At 40.9% G+C, this 22191-nt stretch overlaps 2 protein-coding genes across 3 annotated transcripts in view; one reads left to right on the top strand and one right to left on the bottom strand.

The window, feature by feature from the left end:
- Positions 1-15605, top strand: part of LOC139575071 (NLR family CARD domain-containing protein 3-like) — a 39663-nt gene extending 24058 nt beyond the window's left edge. The window contains exons 5-11 of one of the 2 annotated variants that reach the window (XM_071400051.1): positions 2793-2877; positions 3007-3235; positions 3615-5403; positions 5688-5861; positions 13637-13810; positions 14000-14046; positions 14565-15605. In XM_071400051.1, the coding sequence (XP_071256152.1) occupies positions 2793-2877; positions 3007-3235; positions 3615-5403; positions 5688-5861; positions 13637-13810; positions 14000-14046; positions 14565-15124 (3058 nt within the window). In that variant the 3' untranslated portion in view covers positions 15125-15605. The remainder of the gene's footprint in view (positions 1-2792; positions 2878-3006; positions 3236-3614; positions 5404-5687; positions 5862-13636; positions 13811-13999; positions 14047-14564) is intronic. The other variant, XM_071400052.1, reaches the window with a different exon arrangement.
- Positions 1-22191, bottom strand: part of LOC139575073 (NLR family CARD domain-containing protein 3-like) — a 188840-nt gene that overhangs the window by 93922 nt on the left and 72727 nt on the right. The window lies entirely within an intron of this gene.

The following is a 22191-nucleotide window of genomic DNA, read 5'->3' as shown; positions in this document are numbered from 1 at the left end:
GGATTCATAAGAGGGAAAACCGACGTCTGTGTCTCCCGCAACACAACACCACTCTCAACAATCATATTCACCTTTTCAATGGAATCTAACAATATCTGTCGTGGTAATTTCCTGTATTACTAAATGACGAGAGTTTACAAACCACACACAAGTCAGAGTTATATTTTAAATTCCATCTTTAATTATATGAGCTTCACCATAGCCCTTTGACTCTCAGATCAATTCAGTGTCTATAAATGAATTTTCTGAGAGTGCTTACAAAATAATTCTTATTATCTTTTATAGCCAAGATACACCCCTCTCAACTCACATGACGAACCACAGATCTTAGGAACTTCACAAAGGGCCTTTAACTTGAAAGAGGAGTATCCCATAGCAAGATAGCATTAGCTATAAATTATCGTTCAGTTTGGTCTCTTAGACGAAGTTTTACTTCTCGTTCTTGGTACTTCATATTACCAAAACATTACCTCATCCAATGGCATATATCAATTGTCAATTCTAGATACTCCCATCTCAAATACACCCCCTCTTCTCCCCACTCCTGGAGAAGCTCACTAAGGGGAGTGAACCTCTAGGTCATATACTATGAAAGATAAGTTCAACATCAGAGGGGTGGTATAATGGTTCCAGACACTGCCATACTCCTCCCCCCAATGGGAAAATGAGGGAATGACTGTAGTACAGACATAGTGGAGTCCTTCACATGATTTCACAGATATATTCACATATGCAAGACAATGTTCAAACCTGACTTCTCCCTTTCTGATATTCTGCATATTACCAGACATGTAAAAGACAAGCCTGACCTCTCACCTCTCTGGGCCCCAAGTGACTTTTCCCTAGAGGAGAAAGGAAAATGCAACTGCCAACAGTATAGTCCAAAAGAAGACATTCTAATGACAAGTATAAAATAGATAAAACATCTTATTTATCCATGTTACCTAACTAATTCTGATTCAGCTACGACATATCACTACAGCGCTATTTGTCCTTGAGGCTGATTTTATGCTATCATACCCAATGATAGAGCCAACTGCTCAACTACATTCTCACACCAAACACCCTGCCGCAGCCGGAATCTTTACTCCATGCTGCCGACTAAGTTTTTCAAACACCAAACCTCCGTGAGTGCCCATTGCAACGAGCCACACGCTGATTATGCGTTTGAGAAAAACAACCTCAACGGTCCCACCACCCCTATAAGTGCTTAGTGTGACAATATAACCTTAAAACTCAACTAATCAATATATATATTTATACACACCGAAACCCAATATGGTGAAAAGAATTCCAGTCACTCCCACAATCGTTCCTGCTTCCCGACTCACTCCCAGCATGCACTCTGACGAGAGAGAGAGAGAGAGGGTGAGAGAGGGTCGAAACAGCAGGTTCAGGGACAGGTAGCACGTCCGGTGAACAGGGCAGGGTTCCATAGCCACAGGCAGACCAGCAGAAACTGGATCAGCAGCACTACAAGGTATCACATCCTGTGGAGCATGTATCAATACTGACAGGATCTAAAGAAAGTGAGCGCTGCACTCAGATCAGCTTTCTCCATTAAAATCTTTCCTCAATATTATAATTATTGCACAATACTGGCCAGGGATCAGCTTCTATTAACACCTATGGCTGTAAATATTACAGTTTACCCAATAGAAATTCACTAAATCCCAAATATGGTTCATCATTGTGTTCATGTTAGGCTACACATCATAAAATATATTGAGAGAAATTACAGACAGTAGTCTACAAGAAGCAAAATAGAACTCAATATATTAAAGATTAAATATATTTCAATATGATTGAAACAGGCCTATAGCCTACTGTTTTATATTTTAATCCAGTCATCATGGTTTTCATTTGAAGCATTTTATATGCCCCTTGTTTGTATACACTGCAAAGACATTTGCAACTTGGAAATTGTAGTCAACTTTGTTCTGAATTTATCAGCAGTCACAAGGAGATGGATAAACTAGGAGATTCTATGTTTAGGGAGATATGTGTAAAGTGAAGCGGGAGGGCAAAAAAAGCTTCTCACAAATGAAAAGTCAAAACAGTATTAAACAAACACAACGTTCCCTCACTGTGTGTGTGTGTGTGTGTGTGTGTGTGTGTGTGTGTGTGTGTGTGTGTGTGTGTGTGTGTGTGTGTGTGTGTGTGTGTGTGTGTGTGTGTGTGTGTGTGTGTGTGTGTGTGTGTGTGTGTGTGTGTGTGTGTGTGTGTGGACGTGTTTAACTATTCTTGTGGGGACCAGAAGTCCCCACAAGAATAGTAAACGAACAAAAAGTTGACCAGCTGGGGACATTTTGTTAGTCCCCACAAGGTCAAATGCTATTTCTAGGGGGTTTAGGGTTAAGGTTAGAATTAGTGTTAGGGTTAGAATTAAGTAAAATATTAAGGTTAGGAGCTAGGGTTAGTTGTAGGGTTAGGGTTAGGAGCTAGGGTTAGGTTTAGGGTTAGGATAAAGTTTAGGTTTTTGAGTTAGGGTTAGGGTTAGGGTAAGAGTACGGGTTAGGATTAGGGTTAGGTTTAGGGTTAGGGTTTAGGGAAAATAGGATTTTGAATGGGACTGAATTGTATGTCCCCACAAGGTTAGCTGTACAAGTCTGTGTGTGTGTGTGTGTGTGTGTGTGTGTGTGTGTGTGTGTGTGTGTGTGTGTGTGTGTGTGTGTGTGTGTGTGTGTGTGTGTGTGTGTGTGTGTGTGTGTGTGTGTGTCCAGTATGTGTGTGTGTGTGTGTGTTTGTGCGCACTCTGGATGAGGAGATGTAATCTCATGTTTTGTCCACAGAAACCAACAAGAGAGATCAGAGTCAGAGATTCTCAGTCGTCAGTCTTCCCAGAGTCAACAAACAGACCTGGCCTCCATATTCAGTGTATGTGGTCCTGTTCTATGCATTTGTTTTTGTTTACCTCAAGTAAAGTTGATCTGTCAATCATTCATTAATGTGTTAATGAGAAAGCATTTTGTCTCTTGCTTAACTAATTGACTTTATTTATTTTAGGTGCTTGAAGAGAACATTTTGACATTTGTGAAGAACGAGCTGAAGATGTTCAAGAGGATTCTTAGTCCAGAACTCCCAGAAGGCTTTGAGAGTCAGAAGCAGGATAAGGAAATGGTGGACACTGAAGATGAGAAGCAGGAGAGCAGTGCCAGAGAGGGGGCTCTGAAGATCACACTGCACGTCCTGAGGAAAATGAACCAGACGGAGCTTGCTGACACACTGGAGAACTGTAAGATCTGTCTGCCTCATGTTGAATGATGTTTTATAACATTTAAAAGCTGTAGCTAAAGTACAGCTAAAGTAGCTGTGTAACTCAATGATATTGTAGCAGCCTCAACACAAACCCTAGTGACCTCATCAAGTAGCAGCAGGGATGTGTTGTGTTGATTAAGAGAGAGGGAGAGAGATAATGAATTAATAGTAACAACATCAATAATACCAATAATAGTATAATCAGTCACACCAGTCTGTAATGCATTATGAAATCATTCACACATTTATACAGTGAGTTGAGAGAATACATGATTATAATGTAAAACTTTGTAACAGTCCTACAATACTGTAGGCATTAAAACAGACAATATTAATATCCTCTGTGTTATTTCTAGATTCAGATGATCCTGCTGTGATTTGCCAACGTGAACTGAAATCTAATCTAAAGAAGAAGTTTCAAAATGTATTTGAGGGGATCGCTAAACAAGGAAACCCAACACTTCTCAATAAGATCTACACAGAGCTCTACATCACAGAGGGTGGAACAGGAGAGGTCAATAATGAACATGAGCTGAGACAGATTGAGACAACAACCAGGAAACAAGCAAGACCAGAGACTGCAATCAAATGTAACGACATCTTCAAACCCTTAACTGGACAAGACAAACTTATCAGAACTGTGTTGACAAAGGGAGTCGCTGGCATTGGAAAAACAGTCTCTGTGCAGAAGTTCATTCTGGACTGGGCTGAAGGAAAAGCAAATCAGGATGTCCAATTTGTATTTTCATTCCCTTTCCGGGAGCTGAATTTGATGAAAGAGGACAAACACACTTTGATTGAACTTCTTAATCACTTCTCAATGGAAACCAAACAATCAAGAATCTCCAACTACGACAAATACAAAGTTATGTTCATCTTTGATGGTCTGGATGAGTGCCGACTGCCCCTAGACTTCCAGAAGAACAAGATCTGTTGTGACGTCATAAAGTCAACCTCAGTGGATGTTCTGCTGACAAATCTCATCAAGGGAAATCTGCTTCCCTCTGCTCTCATCTGGATAACTACCCGACCTGCAGCAGCCAACAAGATCCCTTCAGGGTGTGTTGACCAGGTGACAGAGGTACGAGGGTTCAATGACTCACAGAAGGAGGAGTACTTCAGGAAGAGATTCAGTGAAGAGGACCTGGCCAGCAGAATCATCTCACACATAAAGACATCAAGGAGCCTCCACCTCATGTGTCACATTCCTGTCTTCTGTTGGATTTCTGCAACAGTCCTTGAACACATGCTGAACCATAAGAGAGAAGAGATGCCCAAGACTCTGACTGAGATGTACACACACCTTGTGGTGTTTCATACCAAACAGAAGAATGAAAAGTATCTTGGGAACGAAGAGACAGGTCCACACTGGAATAAAGAGAGCATTCTGTCACTGGGAAAACTGGCTTTTCAACAGCTTGTGAAGGGCAATCTGATTTTCTATGAAGAAGACCTGAAAGAGGCTGGCATTGATGTCAATGAAGCCTCAGTGTACTCAGGATTGTGCACACAGCTCTTTAAAGAGGAATGTGGGCTGTACCAGGACAAGGTGTACTGCTTCGTACATCTGAGCATTCAGGAGTTTCTGGCTGCTGTATATGTGTTCCTCTCATTCATCAACAACAATGAGAATCTAATGGACAAACTGCATTCAACGTCCTTTTCTGTGAAGAAAAGACGCAAGCGTAAAGTTACTGTCTACAAGAGTGCTTTGGATGAAGCCTTACAAAGTGAGACAGGAAACCTGGACCTTTTCCTCCGCTTCCTTCTGGGCCTCTCACTGGAGTCCAATCAGAAGCACTTACAAGGTCTACTGACAAAGTCAAGCAGCTCACAGAGCCATGAAGAAACAGTGATGTACATCAAGAAGAAGATCAGGGAGAATCCCTCTCCAGAGAAGAGCATCAATTTGTTCCACTGTCTGAATGAACTGAATGACCATTCTCTAGTGGAGGAGATCCAAAGCTACCTGAGCTCAGGAAGTCTCTCAGAAGCCAACCTGTCACCTGCACAGTGGTCAGCTCTGGTCTTTGTGTTGCTGACTTCAGAAAAGGAGCTGGATGTGTTTGACCTGAAGAAATACTCTAGATCAGAGGAAGGTCTTCTGAGGCTGCTGCCAGTGGTCAAAGTCTCCAGAGCTGCTCTGTGAGTAAATAAAATTACATTTAAGTACTAATCATCATGAATAAATATTCAATTTAGAGAAAAATATGTAATAAAGTGTTTGCATAATATTATATTAAAAAACATATTGAATATATGCATTGATTTTCATATTAGTATAACAATATGACCATACAATTCTAGGAGACGGAAGATGAATCTATATGCTGTTTGAGAGAATAAACCAAATGCATCTGCCATTGTCCTTCAACACTACTCGTTAAATCAACAGTGTGTTTGTGAAGTCATGATGATCTCTTTGTCAGGCTGTCAGGCTGTGGAGTCACAGAGAAAGGCTGTGCTTCTCTGGTATCAGCTCTGAGGTCAAACCCCTCACACCTGAGAGAGCTGGATCTGAGTAACAATGACCTGAAGGATTCAGGAGTGAAGCTGCTCTCTGCTGGACTGGGGAATCCCCACTGTAAACTGGAGACTCTGAGGTCAGTATTCCCATAGTTGGTCAACAAGTGATAACTGTTCACCAGATCCACATGTGTTTCCAGTCACACATAGTCCACACCATATGTGTTTGGAAGCTAACAGCTTTAAAATCAGTGGTAATCTCCAGCGTTTTGGATCCAAGATGGTGTAGCAGTCAGACGTCTTTGTCCTTCGTCTTGACGTGTCCCATGTATATATATTTTTGTAGCTTTTTCTTAGCATATCTTTTATATTTTTCTAAACCCTTACTTCAAAATACCCTCCTGCAACCCACCTCACCCAATGGACCTGCTTTTTCTCTAAAGTATTTTTCTTTACCTCTATTACTGGAATCTCTCCAACATAAGCTAGCCAGCTGACGGTCATCAGCTAACCTTTAGCTCGGAAAGCTCTCACCAGTTTGTACAACGCGATTCAACCAGAGCATACCGGACCTATTTTTCTCTCCATATCCCCGGATTCCTATCGCAAGCTCTGAACCTTCTCACCTTCCGACCTTCGCAGCGTCCCCTGAATGTTAGCTGTCTAGAGCACAACGGACTGTTAGCTTACAAGGCCCATCGAATACATTCCGAAGCTACTGTTAGGGGAAGCTAATAATTCCTTTATGTACTCATTAATTAAAATCAATCTGTCTATTTCTAAGAATTTGTAAGATACTTATTAACATAAAATAGACAGGGTCCAGTCTTATTAAAATTAGATAATAGTATTTATTCTCGTGAGCGCGCTCCCATTTAACCACAAACAACAGTTTATATACAAAACATGACGTCATTGGTTACAGAATAAAGCTCCTCCTCTTGACCAAGACAAAACAGGTTCAAAAGTTAATTCCAACTCACCAGCGCACACACATGACACACAATATCACTAGATCATTAACTCTAGAAGGTTCACTATAATTTATTACCACTTTAGCAGACAGCTCGAGATAATGGAAGACCTAAGAAGTTACTCACTGCCTTATCTAAACATCTCAGGGCTAAGTTGAGTCGGTTCAACCATAGTTTAACGCTCCCTTTGGCTTACTTTATAACCCACACCACATACCTCTCCAACTAAGTTGGAATGGTGTTTATTATGTTTTAATTACTCCTTGTTCATGCTACATAATCCCTTCCTTATGAATTAACATTATTAATCAGATATAATAATAATACAGGGTAGAGCTCAATTAGTTATAGTTTTATCTAAATGTAAACATTGTTTAGTCATTATTTATAAAATTCCTAACAGCTACTAGCTAGCAGTCAGCTATCCTTTGCTAGCGGTCATCAGCTACCTTTATCCCGGACAACTCTCGCCAGTCTGTACAGCGCGACTCAAACCAGAGCTAGTCGGACGTATTCTTCTCCGGATTCCTACCGCAAGCTCTGAACCTATTTAAAAAAATAAATATTATACATTTTTTTCACCTGGAATTATAGCAGCTAACGTCCCCTGAACGCACAGCCACTAATCTGCGACCTGCTAGCTATCTAAAGCACATTGAGCTGCTGGCTTAAGAGGCCCTTCGGACATATTTCTTTGGCCACTATACATATTTTGCCAACTGGCCTGGTTTACCACATGGAGCCCTGCTGATCTGTCCGCTGATGTAACTGCACGAGGGGGCCACAACAGACTTTCCTCCGTCGCGTCGTCACTCTAAGGCCTTTCTGTTAGCCTGCTAGCCCCGTGCCGCTAGCTTCCTGAAGCCACGCACTGGACTCGTATGATCACCCGGCTACGCACGCCTCTCCCTAACGTCACCATGCCTTGTCCATTGCTGTTTTGGTTTGTAACTATTGTTTTATTTCACTGTAGAGCCTCTAGCACTGCTCACCACCCCTCCCACACACACAGTTACATCACCTGGTTTAAATGATATTTCTAGAGACAATATCTCTTTCATTATCACTATATGCACAGGTTTACCCCCACTGTATTCACATCCTACTATACCTTTGTCTGTACATTATGCCTTGAATATATTCTACCGTGCCCAGAAATCTGCTCCTTTTACTCTCTGTTCTGAACGTACTACACGTCCAGTTCTGTTAGCCTTTAGCCGTACCCTTATCCTACTCCTCCTCTGTTCCTCTGGTGATGTAGAGGTTCATCCAGGGCCTGCAGTGTCTAGCTCCACTCCCATCCCCCAGGTTCTCTCATTTGTTGACTTCTGCAACCATAAAAGCCTTGGTTTCATGCATGTTAACATTAGAAGCCTCCTCCCTAAGTTTGTTTTATTCACTGCCCTAGCACACTCCACCAATCCGGATGTCCTAGCCGTGTCTGAATCCTGGCTTAGGAAGACCACCAAAAACCTTGAAATTTCCATCCCTAACTATGACATTTTCCGACAAGATAGAAATGCCAAAGGGGGCGGTGTTGCAATCTACTGAAAAGATAACCTGCAGAGTTCTGTCTTACTATCCAGGTCTGTACCCAAACAATTCGAGCTTCTACTTCTAAAAATTAACCTTTCCATAAACAAGTCTCTCACCGTTGCCGCTTGCTATAGACCACCCTCTGCCCCCAGCTGTGCCCTCGACACCATATGTGATTTGATTGCCCCCCCATCTATCTTCTGAGCTCATGCTGCTAGGTGACCTAAACTGGGACATGCTTAACACCCCGGCCATTCTACAATCTAAGCTTGATGCCGTCAATCTCACACAACTAATCAATGAACCTACCAGATATAACCCCAAATCCATAAACACGGTCACCCTCATAAATATCATCCTAACTAACTCACCCTCCAAATACACCTCTGCTGTTTTCAACCAAGATCTCAGCGATCACTGCCTCATTGCCGGCATCCGTAATGGGTCTGCGATCAAACGACCACCCTTCATCACTGTCAAACGCTCCCTAAAACACTTCTGCCAGCAGGCCTTTCTAATCGACCTGGCCGGGGTATCCTGGAATGACATTGACCTCATCCCGACAGTAGAGGATGCCTAGTTATTCTTCAAAAGTGCCTTCCTCACCATCTTAAATAGGCATGCCCCATTCAAAAAAATGTAGAACCAGGAATAGATATAGCCCTTGGTTCACTCCAGACCAGTCTGCCCTTGACCAGCACAAAAACATCCTGTGGCGTTCTGCATTAGCATCGAATAGCCCCTGTGATATGCAACTTTTCAGGGAAGTTAGGAACCAGTATATACAGGCAGTTAGGAAAGCTAAGGCTAGCTTTTTTAAACAGAAATTTGCATCCTGCAGTACAAACTCCAAAAAGTTCTGGGACAGTGTAAAGTCCATGGAGAATAAGAGCACCTCCTCCCAGCTACCCACTGCTCTGAGGCTAGGAAACACTGTTACAACCGACAAATCCACTATAATTGAGAATTTCAATAAGCATTTCTCTACGGCTGGCCATGCTAACCACCTGGCTACCCCTACCCCGGTCAACTGCCCGGCACCCTCCACAGCAACCCGCCCAAGCCCCCACCATTTCTCCTTCACCCAAATCCAGAGAGCTGATGTTCTGAAAGAGCTGCAAAATCTGGACCCCTACAAATCAGCCGGGCTAGACAATCTGGACCCTCTCTTTCTAAAATGATCTGCCGAAATTGTTGCAACCCCTAATACTAGCCTGTTCAACCTCTCATTCGTATCGTCTGAGATTCCCAAAGATTGGAAAGCTGCCACGGTCATCCCCCTCTTCAAAGGGGGTGACACTCTAGACCCAAACTGCTACAGACCTATATCTATCCTACCCTGCATCTCTAAGGTCTTCGAAAGCCAAGTTAACAAACAGATTAACGACCATTTTGAATCACACCGTAACTTCTCCGCTATGCAATCTGGTTTCAGAGCCGGTCATGGGTGCATCTCAGCCACGCTCAAGGTCCTTAACGATATAATAACCGCCATCGATAAGAAACATTACTGTGCAGCCGCATTCATCGACCTGGCCAAGGCTTTCGACTCTGTCATTTACCACATTCTTATTGGCAGACTCAACAGCCTTGGTTTCTCAAATGATTGCCTCGCCAGGTTCACCAACTACTTCTCTGATAGAGCTCAGTGTGTCAAATCGGAGGGCCTGTTGTCCGGACCTCTGGCAGTCTCTATGGGGGTGCCACAGGGTTCAATTCTCGGGCCGACTCTCTTCTCTGTATACATCAATGATGTCGCTCTTGCTGCTGGGGATTCTCTGATCCACCTCTACGCAGACGACCCCATTCTGTATACTTCTGGCCCTTCTTTGGACACTATGTTAACAAACCTCCAGATGAGCCTCAATGCCATACAACTCTCTTTCCGTGGCCTCCAAATGCTCTTAAACGCAAATAAAACTAAATGCATGCTATTCAACCGATCACTGCCCGCACCTGCCCGCCCATCCAGCATCACTACTCTGGACGGCTCTGACTTAGAATACGTGGATAACTACAAATACCTAGGTGTCTGGCTAGACTGTAAACTCTCCTTACAGACTTACATTAAGCATCTCCATTTCAAAATTAAATCTAGAATCGGCTTCCTATTTCGCAACAAAGCTTCCTTCACTCATGCTGCCAAACATACCCTCGTAAAACTGACCACCCTACCGATCCTCGACTTTGGCGATGTCATCTATAAAATAGCCTCCAACACTCTGCTCAACAAATTGGATGCAGTCTATCACAGTGCCATCCGTTTTGTCACCAAAGCCCCATACACTACCCACCACTGCGACCTGTATGCTCTCGTTGGCTGGCCCTGGCTTCATACTCGTCGCCAAACCCACTGGCTAAAGGTTATCTACAAGTCTCTGCTAGGTAAACCCCCGCCTTATCTCAGCTCGCTGGTCACCATAGCAGCATATAACTCGTAGCACGCGCTCCAGCAGGTATATCTCACTGGTCACCCCCAAAGCCAATTCCTCTTTCGGTCGCCTTTCCTTCCAGTTCTCTGCTGCCACTGACTGGAACGAACTGCAAAAATCACTGAAGCTGGAGATTCCCATCTCCCTCACTAGCTTTAAGCACCAGCTGTCAGAGCAGCTCACAGATCACTGCACCTGTTCATAGCCCAACTGTCTACAGCCCATCTATCTATCTCATACTGTATTTATTTATTTATTTTGCTCCTTTGCACCCCTGTATCACCTTCCATTCCAGTGTTTTACTTGCTATGATGTAAATACTTCGCCACCATGGCCTATTTATTGCCTTAACTCCCTTATTTTACCTAATTTGCACTCACTGTATATCGACTTTTTTTTCTTTTTTTTCTACTGTATTATTGACTGTATGTTTTGTTCATTCCATGTGTAACTCTGCGTTGTTGTATGTGTCGAACTGCTTTGCTTTATCTTGGCCAGGTCGCAGTTGCAAATGAGAACTTGTTCTCAACTAGTATACCTGGTTAAATAAAGATGAAATAAAAAAAGTATATAAAAAAATTGAGATAGAATGTTTCATATTAGGTTACAGTACAGAATGTCACCTTTTATTTAAAGGTATTCATACATATATATTTTACCGATTAGTCTTAATAATTTGTACAAATTAATTTATTCAAAAGTTTAGTATTTGGTCCCATATTCCATGCCTGCAGTGATTACATCAAGCTTGTGATTCTACTAACTTGTTGAATTCATTTGCAGTTTGTCTTGGTTGTGTTTTGGATGTTTTTCATAATAGAAACTGAATGGTGAATAATGTCCTGTCATTTTGGAGTCACTTCACTTGTATTGTCAGTAAGAATAGAAGATGTTTCTGAACACTTCTACATTCATGTGGATGCTACCATGATTATGAATAATCATGAATGAATCGTGAATGATGATGAATGAGAAAGTTACAGAGACACAAAGATCAAACCCCCTCTGTTATTGGTAATGTTGAGAGGTTAGCATGTTTTGTTGTAGCCTCTGTAACTTTTTTCATGATTGATTTATGATTTGTATTAATCATGGCATCATCAGGATTCATTTGGTCATGTTTAGAAACATGTTATCTAATCACTTAGACAGAAGATTACTTCAGTCATCATCCACCATTTTAATATTGGGTAAAACATAACCCAAAACACAACCAAAACAAACTGCAATTGCAACCAACGAGTTTACAACCAAATACTCAACTTTTGACTGCTTTAAAAACTTCTTTGGGATAGGGGGGCGCTGTTTTCACTTTGTAAAAAATTGTTCCCAAATTAAAGTGCCTCGTACTCAATTCTTGCTCGTACAATATGCATATTATTATTACTATTGGATAGAAAACACTCTCAAGTTTCTAAAACCGTTTGAATTATATCTGTGAGTAAAACAGAACTCATTTTGCAGCAAACCTCCTGTCAGGAAGTGAAAAATCTGAAATTTTCCAGGGCCATCCTATTAATTTGCCTGAAATCTATGGATATACATGCACTTCATACGCCTTCCACTAGATGTCAACAGGCAGTGAGAGGTGAAATGGGGTGTATAGCTTGATCTGAGGTCAAAAGAGAGCTCTTGGAATGACATGACCCCAATTTCCTTTGTTCAGCAAGGCGCGGGAAGGAACTCTGGATTGCCTTCTGAAAAGCTTTCGTTATAGACGGCTAATATCTCCGGCTTTGATTTTATTTGATAAATGTGATAATATCATCGTAAAGTATGTTTTTTCAATATAGTTTTATCAGATTATTGAAAGTTTATCGGGAGTTTTGGCGTGTTCCGTTCTCTGCGTTTGGTGGAGATGGACAGCTTCGCGCCACTTGGCTAGCTTTGGTTGCTAATTCGACAGGAAAAAAGGACATTCTAAAACCAAACAACGATTGTTCTGGACAAAGGACCCCTTGTACAAGATTCTGATGGAAGCTCAGCAAAAGTAGAAGCCATTTATGATGTTATTTTGTATTTCTGTCGAAAATGTTTAGTATTATTTTCCGCCCTGATTTTGGGCGCTGTCTGGCTATAACGTAAGCTGTATGTCGTACTAAAGTTATTTTTAGAATTCAAACACGGCGATTGCATTAAGAACTAGTGTATCTTTCATTTGCTGTACACCATGTATTTTTCAGAAATGTTTTATGATGAGTATTTAGGTATTTCATGTTGGTCTCTGTAATTGTTCTAGCTGCTTCGGTGCTATTTGTGATTGTAGCTGCAATGTAAAACTATGATTTATACCTGAAATATGCACATTTTTCAAACAAAACATAGATTTATTGTATAACATGTTATAAGACTGTCATCTGATGAAGTTGTTTCTTGGTTAGTGACTAATTCTATCTCTATTTGGTCGGTTTTGTGCAAGCTACCTGTGCTGTGAAAGAAATGTCTGTGCTTTTTTGTATTTGGTGGTGAGCTAACATAAATATACGTTGTGTTTTCGCTGTAAAACATTTAAAAAATCGGACATGTTGGCTGGATTCACAAGATGTTTATTTTTCATTTGCTGTATTGGACTTGTTAATGTGTGAAAGTTAAATATTTCAAAAAAATCTTTTTTGAATTTCGCGCGCTGCCTTTTCAGTGGAATGTGGGGGGGGTTCCGCTAGCGGGCCAGACAGGTTAATACAATATAAGTACATTTGTCAGAATACTTATGTCTCCTTCAAATAGGGGAACTAGACACATAAAGTGCCTTCATTTCAAAACGTACTCAAATATTTGTACTATACATTTTTATATCTGCAGGCAATTTCTAATAATTATTTCTAATAATGATACATTCATTTCTGAATAGATATGGCAGGTTTCAGGACTCTGATGTATCTGAAAATGTTGAAACAAATGTACTGCCACTATTTTCACCACTAAAGAATATCAATGTTTTTTGTTTTAATATGGTTTGACACTTTGCAGGCTGTCACACTGTCTAGTCACAGAGGAAGGCTGTGCTTCTCTGGCCTCAGCTCTGAGGTCAAACCCCTCACACCTGAGAGAGCTGGACCTGAGCTACAATCACCCAGGAGACTCAGGAGTCAGACTGCTCTCTGCTGGACTGGAGGATCCACACTGCAGACTGGAGAAACTCAAGTATGTAGAGGGTTTATGTCAATGTTCATATCAGACATGTTTGACTTATAAGGCTAGTTAAGACAAATATTCTTACCACCCCTTGGACAAAGGTATATCCTGACTGTGTTTGTGTGTGTGTGTGTATTTGTGTGTGTGAGTTCCCGTGTGTCACTCAATTACTGTCTGTTCTTCTGCCTACCGCTACAGTGTGGAACATCGTGGAGAGAACACAATGAAACCTGGGCTTAGAAAATGTGAGTGTTGACTGCTGTGACGAATATGACTAAGAATATGTCTTAATTCAAGTTAAGTCAAAGTCAAAGACCACAATCATTACTTACTTGGTGATATTAAATATCAGCTGTAGTTCTACAGAAGCAGAAATCAAGGACACCAAAGTTTACAAAGAGTTGCTTTAACAATGTGTCTGTGTGTGTGGCATGTTCGTGTTACATAAGAAGTGTGTGTGTGTGTGTGTGTGTGTGTGTGTGTGTGTGTGTGTGTGTGTGTGTGTGTGTGTGTGTGTGTGTGTGTGTGTGTGTGTGTGTGTGTGTGTGTGTGTGTGTGTGTGTGTGTGTGTAATTAATGGGAATACATGTGTCTTATATTACCATACAGTATAACATATGATCATTCAACAAGTATCAAGTTACCTTAACTTCTCCTTTTGACACCTAGAAACATCTACAATTAATGCATTAGTGAAAAGTGAGTTAACATTCTAATGTGAATGATGATGATTTCTAATATTGTGTCTGGTTTCATCCATCAGATGTCTGTGATCTCACACTGGACCTAAACACAGTAAACAGACGCCTCTCTCTGTCTGAGGAGAACAGAAAGGTGACATGCAGGAGAGAGAAGCAACCGTATCCTGATCACCCAGAGAGATTTGAAAACTATGAACAGGTGCTGTGTAGAGAGGGTCTGACTGGGCGCTGTTACTGGGAGGTAGAGTGGAGTGGGAGAAGGGTTGATATAGGAGTGACATATAAAGGAATCAGTAGGAAAGGAAGGGCTAATGACTTTTGTCTTGGATACAATGACGCGTCCTGGACTCTTTTCTGCTATGACAACAGTTACATTGCCTGTCACAACAATAATCCCATTATCATAGACGTCCGCCCCTCCTCCAGCTCCCACAGAGTAGGGGTGTATCTGGACTGGCCAGCCGGCACTCTGTCCTTCTACGTAGTCTCTTCTGACACACTGACCCACCTGTACACATTCACCTCCACATTTACTGAGCCCCTCTATCCAGGGTTTAGGCTTTGGTATGATGGCGAGTCAGTGTCCCTGTGTCAGTTGGTCCCTGTGTCAAACACAACATGATGTTTCACTCTAATCATGCTCATGTTCAGTAAGACACACTGGAGCAACAATGTAGAATATCTCTCTAGTGTGTTAACACCTCTATCCAGGGTGTTTGGTATGAATATCTCTCCAGTGTGTAAACCCCTCTATCCAGGGTGTTTGGTATGAATATCTCTCCAGTGTGTAAACCCCTCTATCCAGGGTGTTTGGTATGAATATCTCTCTAGTGTGTTAACACCTCTATCCAGGGTGTTTGGTATGAATATCTCTCCAGTGTGTAAACCCCTCTATCCAGGGTGTTTGGTATGAATATCTCTCTAGTGTGTAAACCCCTCTATCCAGGGTGTTTGGTATGAATATCTCTCTAGTGTGTAAACCCCTCTATCCAGGGTGTTTGGTATAAAACATGTGTATTAGCATTACTTTCAGGTTAATATAAAGGATAGGTGTGTATGTAATATAAAGGTGTGTATGTAATATAAAGATGTGTACAATCCTGTTACTCTGGTTGTGTAAGTTACTGTTTTCACATAACTCTGTACCTAATTCACCACAGCTGTGCACATCTCGTGTTCATACCCTCTGTTCTCTGAAACGTGTCTGTTCCGAACGAAGTCTCTCTTCATCCTCTATTCTAAGAACCAACAGTTCTTCGTACTCGTAGGAGAACACAGAGGACTCTGAATATTTGGCCACCTCATCCACAGGTTCGACACATTGAGTCAGTTGTGGTGGAACCAGCCATGACTAAGCATTTATAGGTCTACTATATAAGACCTCTGTTGGTTTCTGTGTCAGAGCTCTTGGCCCACCACTCAAGAGTGTGGGGTCGACCAGCCTCATTATTGCAGGACTCTCAATGAATCACTTACGGGTGCAGTGGCGACCCGTCATTCAGGGCAGCTGGGGCTGTTTTGAGCCCCAAATCTTTAGCAAAATAAACAAAATCCCACCCAAAAATTGGGGGGTTGCCTGTTTTGCATGTTATTTTGGCATTATTACATGACACATATCAGTTTGCAAACAATGTAAAAAAAATATATATATGTACAGTGGGGCAAAAAAGTATTTAGTCAGCCACCAATTGTGCAAGTTCTCCCACTTAAAAAGATGAGAGGCCTGTAATTTTCATCATAGGTACACTTCAACTATGACAGACAAAATGAGGGAAAAAAATCCAGAAAATCACATTGTAGGATTTTAAATTAATTTATTTGCAAATTATGGTGGAAAATAAGTATTTGGTCACCTACAAACAAGCAAGATTTCTGGCTCTCACAGACCTGTAACTTCTTCTTTAAGAGGCTCCTCTGTCCTCCACTCGTTACCTGTATTAATGGCACCTGTTTGAACTTGTTATCAGTATAAAAGACTCCTGTCCACAACCTCAAACAGTCACACTCCAAACTCCACTATGGCCAAGACCAAAGAGCTGTCAAAGGACACCAGAAACAAAATTGTAGACCTGCACCAGGCTGGGAAGACTGAATCTGCAATAGGTAAGCAGCTTGGTTTGAAGAAATCAACTGTGGGAGCAATTATTAGGAAATGGAAGACATACACGACCACTGATACTCTCCCTCGATCTGGGGCTCCACGCAAGATCTCACCCCGTGGGGTCAAAATGATCACAAGAACGGTGAGCAAAAATCCCAGAACCACACGGTGGGACCTAGTGAATGACCTGCAGAGAGCTGGGACCAAAGTAACAAAGCCTACCATCAGTAACACACTACGCCGCCAGGGACTCAAATCCTGCAGTGCCAGACGTGTCCTCCTGCTTAAGCCAGTACATGTCCAGGCCCGTCTGAAGTTTGCTAGAGAGCATTTGGATGATCCAGAAGAAGATTGGGAGAATGTCATATGGTCAGATGAAACCAAAATAGAACTTTTTGGTAAAAACTCAACTCGTCGTGTTTGGAGGACAAAGCATGGTGAGTTGCATCCAAAGATCACCATACCTACTGTGAAGCATGGGGGTGGAAACATCATGCTTTGGGGCTGTTTTTCTGCAAAGGGACCAGGACGACTGATCCGTGTAAAGGACAGAATGAATGGCGCCATGTATCGTGAAATTTTGAGTGAAAACCTCCTTCCATCAGCAAGGGCATTGAAGATGAAACGTGGCTGGGTCTTACAGCATGACAATGATCCCAAACACACCGTCCGGGCAACGAAGGAGTGGCTTCGTAAGAAGCATTTCAAGGTCCTGGAGTGGCCTAGCCAGTCTCCAGATCTCAACCCCATAGAAAATCTTTGGAGGGAGTTGAAAGTCCGTGTTGCTCAGCAACAGCCCCAAAACATCACTGCTCTAGAGGAGATCTGCATGGAGGAATGGGCCAAAATACCAGCAACAGTATGTGAAAACCTTGTGAAGACTTACAGAAAACGTTTGACCTCTGTCATTGCCAACAAAGGGTATATAACAAAGTATTGAGATAAACTTTTGTTATTGACCAAATACTTATTTTCCACCATCATTTGCAAATAAATTAATTAAAAATCCTACAATGTGATTTTCTGGATTTTCTTTTCTCATTTTGTCTGTCATAGTTGAAGTGTATCTATGATGAAAATTACAGGCCTCTCTCATCTTTTTAAGTGGGAGAACTTGCACAATTGGTGGCTGACTAAATACTGTTTTGCCCCACTGTATATCATTGAATTAATAAAGCTGTATACAAACATGGTTTCTTTTTTGTTTTCTTGAGAAAGGCAGCTCCAAAATGTAGGCGTTTCAGCCTAGTTCAGTGCTTTTTAGTGGTGGAGGGGCAGCCAGCAGAAAATACAAGCGTTGCGCTGTGATTGACTCAGTGTTCTGTCACTCATGGGGAAACTACGTCACTTCCAAGTCTAAGGGGAGACCTGGAGAATTTCAGCCCCTTTGGGTGCTGCCATAGAGTTACATTAGAAGTGCCCATCCAAGAAGACTCAAAGTCATTGGCCACAGATAAAATGATGTCAAATCACATTATATCTACAGTAGCTTTGATTGGACTGAACACGTCAACATCATACCTTCAAAATCTTAGCTAGCAAGCTTGCAGTGATCATCATGAATCAAGTTGACAATCTACTGGCAAATCACATGAAGATAAATAATGAAGAGAAATTATAGATAAAACATATCGGTGCTCATCGGCCATTGGACATAAACATTACACAACAAGTTGAAAATTGCAAATTCAACAATGATTGGTTTGGAAGGAATCAGTGACAGTGGCTAACTACACGCATTGCAAAGCAACCACTAGCCTGCTATTCAGTGGAGTGGCTGTGTGGTCCCACATCTGGGATTAAGGGTCTCTTTTCCAAGTTTAAAATGATAAACATTCAACAATGGCCATGCTGTCAATGAAACATAATTTGTGCCGCAGTCAAAACAACTGTTAACTCTGAACGGCGAAAACTTGACTTCAGTGAGTTCAAGACAACTGGGAAGTTGGGAATAAACGAGCTCCGACTGGGAAAATATGTTTTGAACGGTCATCCAACTCGGAATTGGAAATCAGGCCTCTTTCTAGAGCTACGACCTGAAGATCAATGACGTCATCATGATTTGACCTTGTTTTTTTTCGAGTTCCAGTTGTTTTGAAAGCACCATAAATCCAGAGAATGCCAGACTTTGATGACAACATTTTCCCACGAAGGGCCGCCGTGCCACTTTCCTGTTCAAGTGAGCACAGCACAGCACAACAAGGTGAGTCCAAAAATGTCTTCTATGGTGCTGCATAAATTATGTAATATGCCAGGGAGAAATGTATACTGTAGCTAAGAAAGTAATACTAAGTGTATGTTGTGTAGTAAGATGTTAGTAGCCCATGTGCCTCACCCTAAGAATTTGGTCTATTTTCCCCTCTTAATTTCACCTACTGTTCTGACTTGGTGGTGCACATGTAGCCTATAACCTGTTTTAGAGAAATGTAATCATTGAATATTGTAAGAGCTTTCATTGTCTGCTTATGTGCCCCCTTTATTTATCCTACGGTTCTGACTTGGTGTACAGGGAGAACACTGTAATAACGGCCCACGTTATGAATTCTGTCTCTGTACATTTCAAGTGCTAAACAAATCGTTATATTGACTACATCTGTCCTAGCTCGCTCATGAATTGTGGGGAGGCAGGTAGCCTACTGGTTAAAGCGTTGGACTAGTAACCGAAAGGCTGCAAGATCGAATCCCTGAGCTGACAAGGTAAAAATCTGTCGTTCTGCCCCTGAACAAGGCAGTTAACACACTGTTCCTAGGCCGTCATTGAAAATAATATTTTTTTCTTAAGAGGGAGAATTGTTCCACTGATCAGACTTACTGTATATTATAGACCATTGTTAAGAAGCAGAATTGTTCCATTTATCAGACTTATCGTATATTATAGCCCATTGTGTTAAGAATGAGACTAAATAAAGTAAATATCTAATAAAATCTCCTGAAGACCAGATTACATAAATCTGCCCAACAGATGGTGGGGCCAAAACAACAAGTGGGATGCATGCCAGGAAAGCCACTACACTACACAACATTCAACAATACATTCATTGCACTATAACGGTGACAAACGGTACCCAAAATCAGCCTACATAATCCTGTCCCAAAATCTGCTACACCTGGCTATCAGCGGAGCCTTGTCTGGCAGCGAAACAGGTCATTCAGCCTCATTTACTGTCTTTAAAAAAAACATAGCTGATATGGCTGACTTGCTTAATTAAACAAATGTGGTTTCTAATGACAATTGAGATGCACAAACTATGGCATAAGGGGACAACAAGCGGATAAGAGGCAATCTGTCATTTCAATTTTTAAATTTTTAAAATTTTTCTTTAACTTTTCTGCGCTACGGATACCGAATACGGGTTCACTTTCCTAAACAACCGCTGAATTGCAGGGCGCCAAATTCAAAAATATTCCAAAAAATATTTATAATCATGCAATTACAAGTGAAATAGACCAAAACACAGTTTAGCTTGTTGTTTATCCACCTATGGTGTCAGATTTTGAAAATATATTTTACAGCGAAAGAAAGCCAAGCTTTTGTGAGTGTAGCTTTCAATGCTACATCAGCTAGTCCCAAATTAGCATGGTCACGAAAATGTGAAAAGCAATATAATGAATCGCTTACCTTAGATAATCTTTGGACGTTTCCATTCACGAGACTCCAAGTTACACAACAAATCTTCTTTTTGTTCGATAAATATTACTTTTATCACAAAAAAACGCCATTTGGGTTGCGCGTTATGATGAGAAAACTACAGCCTCGTTCCGGTCCTGAAAGGAAGATGAAAATTTCCAAACGTATCAGATTAAAAAATATTACAAAAAATATTTATAATCATGCAATCACAAGTGAAATATACCAAAACACAGCTTAGCTTGTTGTTAATCCACCTATCGTGTCAGATTTTGAAAATATATTTTACAGCGAAAGAAATCCAAGCTTTTGTGAGTGTAGCTTTCAATGCTATAACAGCTTAGCCTTATATTAGCTTGGTTAGCTTGGTCACGAAAGTAAGAAAAGCAATAAAATTAATCGCTTACCTTTGATAATCTTCGGGTGTTTCCACTCACGAGACTCCCAGTTACACAACAAATGTTCTTTTTGTTCGATAAATATTACTTTTATCACAAAAAAACGCCATTTGGGTTGCGCATTATTTTGAGAAAACAAAAGCCGTGTTCCGTTCGACAAATCCCAAAAAGTATCCGAAATGGTCGTAGAAACATTTCAAATGTTTTTTATAATCAAACCTCAGGCTGTCTTTACAAACATAATCGATAATATTTCAACCGGAGCATAACCTATTCATTAAGAGAGAAAAGGAAAATGGTGAGCTCCTCCCGCGTGCGCAGGAAATATTCAGAGGACACCTGACCTCTTTTGAAACATCTCGCTCATTTTTCAAAATAAAAGCCTGAAACTATGTCTAAAGCCTGGTCACAGCCTGAGGAAGCCATTGGAAAAAGAATCTGGTTGATACCCCTTTAAATGGAGGTTAGACAGGCCAGGAAACATATATATATTTTTTTTAAATATCACTTCCGGGTGACTTTTTCTCAGGATTTTGCTTGCAGAATAAGTATTATTTTTCTCACAGACAATATTTTGACAGTTTTGGAAACTTTGGATTGTTTTCTATCCTAATCTGTAAATGATATGCATATTCTACGATCTGGGCAAGAGAAAATGTCAGTTTACGTTGGGTACGTTATTTTAAAAAATTATAATAATCTGACCCCTACGCTAAGAGGTTAACCTCTTAATCTCATTACTGTCTGAATAAAGTGTCAAAACACCTCAAAAGTATGTTTAATAAACACTAGCATACTTTACATTTCATCCACACAAAATCTCAAAGTAACAAAGTCGTTGAATTATGAGTGTTGATTTAATGTTCAAAGCACCCTGAACACACCTCATTTTCCTCTCTGGTCATTGGTCTAAACCGTGTAAAAACAGTTAGAATTACAGGAAATTAGCTTTAAAACAGTAAAAGACCCCCAGTCCTTTGTCTAGGGATTGTGCCAGAGGGGCAATGAAATTCACATAGCAAATCTAACTCTAAACTTTTTTCAAAAATGTTCATCCCTACTGGTTAATATAATGAATAATAATATGTGGTTCACTTCACGTGACAGGGTTGACCTTAAAATTTGAGAAATTATAAAAAATGTGTTCATTCGAATCAACACATTTATCTGACTTCTAATGTTGCCAAGAAATGTGTGCCATAACTCCAACAGCCATTTTGTAACTGCATAGTAGGCTACAAACTTACCTTCACGTTCATGATATGAGCAAATCACATGGGCTGTTCAACAAAATTAGTCCCTTTTGGGTAGTGAAACTTGGTGAAATGTTTTTTTTTTTTCACCAAATTTTTTAATTATGTCGGAAGAGTATATGTTTAATTTAATAAACATGTTTTCCCATCTCAAGAGGTTAAATAAATGTCATAGTGCCTATTAAGTGCCAAATAAAGTAACATGGTTGACCATAACAGGGTTGACGATTTCATGTTAATCAGCCATAAATCCCGACACAGTGGACGTGTCATTATACCCAGAAAAATGCAGAAATGGTTCCAATGGTT

This window comes from Salvelinus alpinus, chromosome 5 (assembly GCF_045679555.1).
Source record: "Salvelinus alpinus chromosome 5, SLU_Salpinus.1, whole genome shotgun sequence".
In the NCBI taxonomy this organism is placed as follows: Eukaryota; Metazoa; Chordata; class Actinopteri; order Salmoniformes; family Salmonidae; genus Salvelinus; species Salvelinus alpinus.
This window is presented reverse-complemented; position numbering and strand designations above follow the sequence as displayed.